General features: G+C 55.8%; 2 protein-coding genes across 2 annotated transcripts in view; one reads left to right on the forward strand and one right to left on the reverse strand.

The window, feature by feature from the left end:
- Window positions 1-1,108: 1,108 nt before the first annotated feature.
- On the forward strand, window positions 1,109-3,734 carry FAM163B (family with sequence similarity 163 member B). Its single transcript, XM_017745612.1, has 2 exons — window positions 1,109-1,249; window positions 1,330-3,734. The coding sequence occupies exons 1-2, from the start codon at window positions 1,157-1,159 to the stop codon at window positions 1,807-1,809; spliced, it is 573 nt and encodes a 190-aa protein (XP_017601101.1). The 5' UTR covers window positions 1,109-1,156; the 3' UTR covers window positions 1,810-3,734.
- A 488-nt stretch (window positions 3,735-4,222) lies between these two features.
- ADAMTSL2 (ADAMTS like 2) overlaps window positions 4,223-9,052 on the reverse strand; it is a 26,459-nt gene continuing 21,629 nt past the window's right edge. The window contains exons 15-18 of the mRNA XM_017745407.1: window positions 7,675-8,049; window positions 7,410-7,586; window positions 6,273-6,417; window positions 4,223-5,017 (exon numbers count right to left, since the gene is read on the reverse strand). Of these exons, the coding sequence (XP_017600896.1) occupies window positions 4,899-5,017; window positions 6,273-6,417; window positions 7,410-7,586; window positions 7,675-8,049 (816 nt within the window). The 3' untranslated portion in view covers window positions 4,223-4,898. The remainder of the gene's footprint in view (window positions 5,018-6,272; window positions 6,418-7,409; window positions 7,587-7,674; window positions 8,050-9,052) is intronic.

Genomic DNA, 9,052 nt, shown 5'->3' on the forward strand with positions numbered 1-9,052 from the left:
TGTGGAGTAGGTGGTCAGGGTATGATTTCTCTCTTAATTTATGTCACTTCTCCTGTTCCCAGCCCGAACTAAAAGGTTGCTGGAGCTTTATTTGTGCCAGTTTTAGTGCGGCTGTCTCGTAGCTGCTGGCGGGTGTGAGCAGGCAGCGCACCTCTTTTCCCCCCATCATCCTTCCTGTGGCAAAATGCTGTGCCTCCTCCCGGCATGGAGAGGAATTCCAGGCCTCCCGTGAGCGTTCAAGGGAGGGATGCTGAGAGCAAGACCCGTGGTGGTGTTGTAGGGCTCGTGTGCTGTGCGTGATACACAACATCTGCCCTCTGAGTGAGCCCAGCAGGGACAGGGAGAGGGACCTTCCGCTGCTCCCAGTGCTGTGGCAGCTCCCAAGGGGCACTCCAGGAGGAGAAGGGTGCTGGTGGTACCCCAAAATGTGAGCACAGCGGCCAAGCTGAGCCACAGCATCTCTGTGATGTCCAGTGCCCTCTGTGCCAGCCACAGTTCACCTGGGGCTGTCAAGCATCATCCTGGGGTGCCCCCACAGCCCCCCAACGCTGTGGCTTGGCCGTGGTGATGTGCAGGATCCTGGTGCCTCGGATACATCCCGCTCTCAGGGAGGGCAGCACCCCGCTCCCTGCAGTCGTTAAAGGCTCACTTAGCAGCTCCGGTTATTCCAAATTAAAATACCACGTTGTTTTCCTGGGGAAAATGGATTATAGGCTCAGAGAAAAATGAGCACAGCTCAGAAATCCGTACTGCAAGGCTCCTTCTCCCATCCCTGAAGCTCTCTGCCACCTGGCAGGAGCCAGGAGGGTGCCCTTGGTGCCTGGTTTTATTTCCCTTGGCTCCCCCTCCTGAGGGCAAACCAGCCAGATGTGACCCCAGAGCTGCTTCTCACTCAATCTCTCACCCACTGCCTCAAGTTTTTTTAACCCTTGCAACTGCAAGGTGAGATTTAAGGGGAAATAGGGACTCCCTGATGACTTTCCACATGTGTCCAGTGCAGGAATCTGGCCTGATTCTGCCCTACAGAGCCCCCTGGTTTCTAGCCCGCTTCAAAGGGGGGTGAGCAGAGGGTTTGGGGCTCTGCAGCCCAGCCCCTCACTGCACCCCCTCACCCGCTGCACTCAACTTTGCAGGCTGTTAATGGAGAAGAGGGCGGATGACAGCCGGGACCGTGGTCATCACAGGTGGAATATTAGCGACTGTCATTTTACTTTGTATCATCGCCGTCCTCTGCTACTGTAGGCTCCAGGTAAGGCCAGGGGATGCTGCAGTGGGGAGGGCTGATGGGGTGGGAGCTTTGGGGTGCCAGCTGAGCCCCTCCCGTTTCAGTACTACTGCTGCAAGAAGGATGAATCCGAGGAGGACGAGGAGGAGCCCGACTTCGCCGTGCACTCCCACATCCCTCCGCTCCACTGCAACCGCAACGTAGTGCTGACCAACGGGCCCTCCCTCTACTCCTCATCCCCCTTCGCCAAGAAACCAGCCCAGAGCCGGCCCAGCTGCCCCAGCTGCGCTCCCTACGAGCCCCCCACCTCCTTCCTCCAGGAGACCCCCACCTCCTTCCTCCAGGAGCCTCCCACCTCCTTCCTCCAGGAGCCCCCCACCTCCTTCCTGCAGGAGCCCCCCACCTTCTTCCTGCAGGAGCCCCCCGAGGAGCTGCACAACGGAGGCGACAGGGTGAGCTACAAGACGGTGAGCCAGGAGGATCTGGCTCTGCCCGTGTCCAACCTGCAGGCGCTCAATCCCAACCGGCTCTCGGCCATGCGGGAAGCGTTCTCCCGCAGCCGCAGCATCAGCACCGATGTGTGAGGTGCCGCCTGCCCGCCCGGTCCCGAGCGTCCCCTCGCACCTCTGCGGGGCTTTGGACAGCGGGAAGAGCTGGTTGGAATTCCTGGAGGAGTTTTGAAAAGGGGAGGGGGGGGAAAAATGAAGTGAATGTATATCTGCGGGCTGGTGATGTAAAGGGGGAGCAGAGCAAGCCCAGGTGGGGAGCGCGGGGGTGCAGCTGGAACGGGAGGTTTTCCAGCGCTGCGTTGTTTGCTCTTTTCTTTTATAAAGAGGATTTTGATATTGAGCATCCTTTTGTACGGAGGAGTTGCCCCTCCTCACCATTTGGCCTGGGGATGATGAGTGAACGATGGGGCTCGTGCTGCAGGTCAGGCATGACCTGGGGGGCCTAGGATGCACTCAGGTCCACAGACAGACCCCAAATGTCCTCTAGAAAAGCAGGGCTGTCACTGCCCACCTTTCTGCCACCCTGTCCTTCACTGCTCCCTGCTGCAGCCGTGGGAGTGTCTGTGGGTGTGGGTGTGAGGGAGCACAGCCCTGCACTATTCCCAGCCCATGGCACTCCTCAAGGCAGGCGTTAATTCCCGGGTGCCAGGCACAATCCCCTCAGGGTTAGGATGGTGGCTGGGCACACGGCCTGTCCCTGGAGCGCCCGGAGTGGCCTCGTGGGCCCTCGGAAGGAGCTGGGCTGGGGGTGCAAAACCCCTGCATTACCCAGCTATGGAAATGACACACAGCACACTTTGGGATGGAGGAATATCCCTCGGGATAATCAGCATCCCTGCTCCAAGTAATGCCATACACAACGCCTGACTGAGGGCTCCGTGGCGCAGGGGTCACCGTGTGTGTGCCCACCCTTTGCATGCACATTCTTACACGCATTTATTTGTTTGAGAGGGGTTTTTTAAGGAAAATAAAAGTAAAAAGACACTTTTCCCCCATCCAGGAAAGTGTCAAAACACTTCTAAATTTAGGCAAAACCTCCGATTTGCATTTTCCACTGAGTCATTTCCCATGGCCGGGCAGCCTGGCTGTGGCACCGGCTCTGTCCCACGCTGGATCCTGCAGGGACAGCCCTGGCAGAGCAGCAGGGACAGAGCTGGTCCCTGAGCGTGTCCCTCTGCACCAGACGTGCTGCAAAGGAGCCCTTGGGGGAACTCAGAGGTTTAGGAGAGCTATTTCAGCCATGAGGGAACTCCTGCTCAGGTTTCTCCTGGCTGTCTCCATTCCTCCCCTCCGACCTCACCACTCTCCAAGTGACAGAACACCCTGTTTCTCCTGGATTGGGCATTATTCAGGTTAAATCATCACCTGGGGATGGCTGGTGAGGATGGACTGGCTGCACAGAGACTCTGCTGCCCTCAGCGCTGTGCTCCAGGGTGATTTTCCTTTTTAAAGATGTTCTGGGAAGAAGCAGCCGTGGCTCCAGTCCCCGGGGCTGTTTGGACACTGTTTGCAGCCCGGCTGGGTATTTCACTTCGAACCACGAGGGCTTTTAATTCCACAGGAAACCTTTTGAAGTACAAGTCAGTCTTTGCAAATGAGTATCTTCGACTTTCTGGGGGGGTTCTCTTTGGGGTGGGGAGGGATGGGATTGGTTTCTTACGTGTTTAATATTCCGGGCTCGGTCCCTGTGATGCTGCACCCCAGGAGCACAGTCCCTCTGCTCCAGAGGGGTGCAGCCATGCAGACCATGCTCCCATGTACAGTCCTCACTGGGGTTTGTTCCCATGCCTTGAGCCCTTCTCTCCCTGTTTTTCGTGATTTTTCCCACCAGCCTTCCCTTCCTCCGTTTTACCTTGTTTCTTTCCCTTGTTGCTTGGAAACTCAGCTTTCACTAACCCTCACCTGGTGATCTGTTGTACAGGACTTTGGGAATCTCAGATGGGGGAGGGAAAAGTCAAAAAAAAAAAGAAAAAAAAAGAAATAAACTACTTTGACATGGGTTTTGAGGTTTTGGGGTTTTTTTGTCCCTGCATCTGCAAACTTGGGGTGGTGTTTGCAAAGCTCTCAGGAGCTCCCTGCTGCTGAGGGAGTGATGCAGCAGCACTTGGGGTGTGCACAGCAGTTTGAGGGATGCTAAAGGGCCTTTGGCTCAGTGTCTGGGGATCACACCAGTAAAAACACAGAGCAATAACCCCTTGGGAGCTCAGGAAGGCCCTTTTCTTACTGGCACCATATGAAATCTCTTTGCTCACAACCCCCTGAGGAGCTTCAGGGCTGCAGCTTCTAAAGCTACAGAACCCCAAAGGGCCCCCAACACTCCCAAAATCCCCCAACTGTTGGGACTTTTCCTTGCATCACTGTCCAAGGAGCTGTAATTCCCCTGATTTCAAGCTGCTCTGCTCTCCCTGGGCACCAGCAAAACCACAGCCCCAATTCCAGTGTTCCTAGCACTCCACTACAAACTGGAGCATAAAACAAAATACCACCATAAATGTGACAACTTTATTAAAATATACATATGAGTACAAATTAATGATTATATGGATAAAGTTCACTGTCTGTAAACAAATATATTAAAAAAGAGCACGTCTTTTTTTGTGATATAAAGTGCAGTTATGTTTCCATATTATATACAATATGTCAGCATCGGGGGGGGGTTGTAAGGACTATGAAACTAACGTTTGATTATAAGATAAAATTCTCTGAAAAAGTATACACCTACATATTACAAAAAAGGGCTTGAGGGTTCATTTACCAAACGAGGACCAGCTTCCCACCACGTTAATTCAGCTAACGAGAGCGTGCAGGTCTCGGGATAAATCAGGAGAGCGGCCCCAACCCCCCTTTGTGAAGGGAAACTTGCACTTCCCAGAGTTCACACCTTCCCCTCTCCAACCCCAACCTTGCACAGAGGGAGGAAACCAAAGGACAAGAGCTTGGGTGTAGCTGGAGTTTGGGGGGGGGAATCAAATATACACGACTTTATGTACAGCTCTGATCCCGGGGCGCTCCCAACGTCCAGCGGCGCCGTCCCTCTGCTCAGGACCGGGAGAGGGGTTCTGCTTCGGTGGGGACACAAAGACCAGGCCAAAAGCATCCTTGTCAGCAGCGTGTGGGACGTGTGGCTACGGGGAAGGAGGAGCCCTGGCTCGGGAAGGCCGGCTCTAGGAGTGGGGAGCGCGGCAGGAGCGGCAGCAGGCTTTGCTGTAGTACCAGTGGCTGCACAGGTTCACCTTGATGGCCAAGGCGCAGTTGGTTCCTGCCTGGTCCTGGCAGCTGTCGTCTGGGTGGGGAGAGAAAACACAAGGTGTGGCACAGAAAAGGAAAAGGAAGTGAACAACTGGGAGCTCACGAGCTCATTTTGGCCCCTACACAGCTCTGAACACCATGGGGTGAGCAACATCATCCCAGCTGTGGCTGCCACCTCCCTGATGGCTGGCAGAGCTGGAAAACACCATGGAGCTTCTCCATAAATATCACTGTCAACCTGGGCAAAGGCATGAGCAGGTTGATCTGTTCCTTCACATCTGGCCTGGTTTGGGGAGTCTCATTTGGTCCCAGCCCTGAAGCTCAATCTCTTTGCTGTAAAACAGAGGTGCCCAGGGATTGCTGGAGCCACCAAGGCACTGAGTTGTCCCCAGTTCAGGGGCCTCCCCTGGCAGGGCACAGGGTGGCTCTAACATACTCACAATTTCAAACACAAAGAGGGTAGAAATTCCCCAATTCCCTTGAGAAGGGGAATGGGAATCCAGCAGTGTCACGGTCAGAGTTAGGGGCAAGGAGATGCTGGAGACAGGGATGAGGCCAGAGGCTGCTTTAACACTCTCCCAGCTCCATTTAGTGCAATATTTTGCTTCAAACCCACAGGATTTATACTTTTTTTTTTTTTTTTTTTTTTTTTTTTTTTTTTTTTTTTTGCTTAAAATCCATAAGATGCATAAAACCAGGCTGCTCCCAGGGCAAGGTGGCCACAAGGCAACTCCCAAGCTCCATGCCCCATCCCAGATCCCAAGGGAATGGGCAGCCGAGAGCACCCAGAGCTGAGCCAGGAGCTGGCCCCCAAATCTGTCTCCCATTTTCATGCTTTTCTCCCACACTGTCCTTATTCCCAAATCCTATTAAAGGATTAGAACCGCGTGTTTGCTAAAGATCACAGGGACTCTGAGCCAGCAGACGAGTCAGATAACGAGATAGTTACAAATCCCACAGGATTTGTAACCTGAAGACCAAAAATCATTAAAATAATGGCACAGATGGAACTTCCTTGGCTCGAGCTGGAATCTTACAGAAGCAGCACCCAAATCAGCGCTGCAAAGGCCCCTTTTATCTTCAGGTCAGAGCATGTTTCTCCTGAGCTCTGCCCTTAATTTATCTCCAGAAAGAGCTGGTGCACAGCCCCCCATCACTTGGGCACAGAGCTGTCCGCGTACATCCTCCCTGGGATGATTTTCCAAATGAGGGCAGTGGAAGATAAGATGCTGGCGGTGCTGCTTGGAGTGATCCAGCAAAAATCAAGGCTGTGGGGCAGTGGGGCTCACCTGGGGGCTCCGTGGGGCAGGGCTGCAGGTCACAGGTCTGTTTGCCCACCGGCTTCACCAGCGGGTCACAGCCCCGCACGATGTCCTTGCCTTGGTAGCACTTCACATCCCGCATCCTCACGCCGATCCCACAGGTTTTTGTGCACTGGGGGACAGAGAGAGGGGGTGAGGCAAGACCCTGCCATGCCAGGGGACTGTGCTGAGCCAGAACCTGCTTGCTGGGTGTGTTAGGGCAGGAGGAGAACTCGTCCCCTGGCTGAATGTCACATCTCAGTGCCACACCGCTGTCCCCGTGCTCTGTCTTTGCTGCCAGCACCATCAGCTTCTGCCCAGGGATAGGTGGATGTGGCCCCATCCCCTGGCACTGACATCCTCCCTCCTCCTGCTGCCCTTCACAAGAGACCACAAATGAGCTGGCCCAGTCCAGGGGATGCTCTGTAGGACCAGGGTGGCCATGGAACCCCCCAGAGCACCTCTGGAGTGGGGTTGTGGGGTCTCTGTGCATCCGCTGTGGGTTTGTGGAGCTGCTGCTGGGCCCAGCCCTCGCTGCCTGCTGCCCTTTGGATGCCTCGTGGAGCTGGGATTACAGCAGGGCTGCTTTGGATAATTATAGGCTGTGGTGATGGTTTGCCAGACTAAACACAACGAGGCTCCTGGAGCTCGGATCAGGGAGGCTGCATCCAGCAGGGCTTGCAGGAAGCCCACGCTCAGTGGGCTTGGCCCCTTGGCCACAGAACCCTGGCTGCCTTTTGGGTTGTGCAGGGCGCTGGGGCAACCCATGCTCTCACAGCATCCCCAAATTCTGCATCCTCCGGGCAGCCACCGTGTGGGCTCCATGCACACCCCCAGCCACACTCCCAACAGTGCCACCGGGGAAAAAATAAAGAAAAAAAATAAAGCTACAGCTGGCCCCAAACACCGCAATCCTATTCTCCCTGGGCACAGCCAGTCCCAGCAGCACCATGGCAGGGCAGAATCTCTGCCCTGAGCTGCCAGTGCAGCAAAAACCCCCGGGGTGCTCCCTCAGGAGCCAGGCCCTGCAGAGATTCACCCATCTCCTGGGGGATTCTGCAGGCAGCGTGACCCTTGGTACAAAGGGACGGGGCACCACACCCTTGGTGCTCCCTCCCCACTCACCTCGGACCAGGGGGTCGTGTACCACTTGAAGCAGGGCCGCTCGAAGCACGTGCTCTCCTCCACGGGCTTCTTGGCCACGTCACAGTCAGCGGCGTTGCGGGTCTTGATCTTGCCATTGACAATCTCCAGGCAGAGCACGATCCTCTTCTTCACGCCCCGGCCACACGTCGTGTTGCACTGCGGGGTCACCAGCAGGGCCGGCTGAGACCTGACACCCCATGGCGACCCCGCTGAGGGCACCCCAAAGCACGGGGGCTGCACTTACCCGCTCCCAGTCCTGCGCCAGCCAGTGCGAGGGGCAGTTCTTGTCCCCGCAGGGGTGGATGGCCAGGGGCTTGGTGTCCAGGTTGCACTGGGACTCGGGCACCACGCGCCCGTCGCTGGTTTTGCAGTACACGTGCCGGATCATCCTGCCCTGCCCGCAGCCGCCGCTGCACTGCAACCACAGCGGGCACTCAGCGGTGGGGAGGCACCGGGGAGCCAGCCCTGACCCATCCCACAGCGGGGACAGAGCCCCCCCAGGGCTCTGCTGCCTCCCCACACCCGCCTTTCCCCAGATTTCAGGGGGATTTTTGGGGCTTGGCCTAAAACAAGCACAGGGAAGCTCAGCGGATCCTTCTCGCAGCCAACAGAGATTCCATTATCACGGAACCACAGAACGGTTTGGGTTGGGAGGGACCTTAAAGATCACCTTATTCCAACTCCCTGCCATGGGCAGAGACACCTTCCCCTATCCCAGGTTGCTCCAAGCCCCGTCCAGCCTGGCCTTGGACACTGCCAGGGATGGGACATCCGCAGGTTCTCTGGGCATCCTGTGCCAGGGCCACAGCCCTGACACCCAGCACCTCTCAGGGCAGGCAGAAAGGGAAGCAGCACGGGCAGGGAACCCCAGGGTGGCTCCCAAAGAGGCAAAGGGGACCAAGGAAGTGGCTGCAAATATTCAGGCCCAGTGCCCGGAGCAGCTCCCCGGCGCTTCCACGGCCGCTCTTGCAGAGACTCTCGGTGTTTCCTAGCACTGCTGCTGCCATGGAAACTACTTATTTTTAGCTGATGTGAATGTATCAAAACCTGGGTAAAAATAGCTTGGGATGGAGGGGGTCTCTGGAGCAGAATTGTGCAGGAAGGGAGAAAACCAGGGGGAGGGAAAACAAAAGAAAAAAGAGCAAAAGAGAATAGAAAATAAGGAGGAAAGAAAAATAGGGAAAGGGAGGAAAGGAGAAAGGAGGAAAGGTAAAGGAGGGAAAGGGAAAAGAGAAAGGGGAAAATAAAAAAAGGGAAAAGAGTTAAAAGGTTCAATTTCTGGGCACGGAGCATCAGCATTGCCAAGGAATGCTGTGCAGCAGACAGACAAGAGGATTTTGACACCCACTAAGGCCCTCAGCCAGGTCTCTCAGGGTTTAACCCCTCCTATACCACATCCCCCACATGGCAGGAGCCTCAAGGAGAGCCCGGGGAAGCAACAGGATCCACTGGGATGCTGGATCACCCCCAGGGTGGCCAGTCGGGGTGACTCAGGTGCCAGCAGAGGTGACACGGGGAGAAGCCAAAGCAGTGGAATTATTTGGAGGTCAGCTCCCACCCAGCACAGGCTGCCTGCGGGTTTGTTGGAGCTGAGAGCTGCCTGGGATGATGAGCCCAACCCC

This window comes from Corvus brachyrhynchos, unplaced genomic scaffold (assembly GCF_000691975.1).
Source record: "Corvus brachyrhynchos isolate BGI_N302 unplaced genomic scaffold, ASM69197v1 scaffold59, whole genome shotgun sequence".
NCBI lineage: Eukaryota > Metazoa > Chordata > Aves > Passeriformes > Corvidae > Corvus > Corvus brachyrhynchos.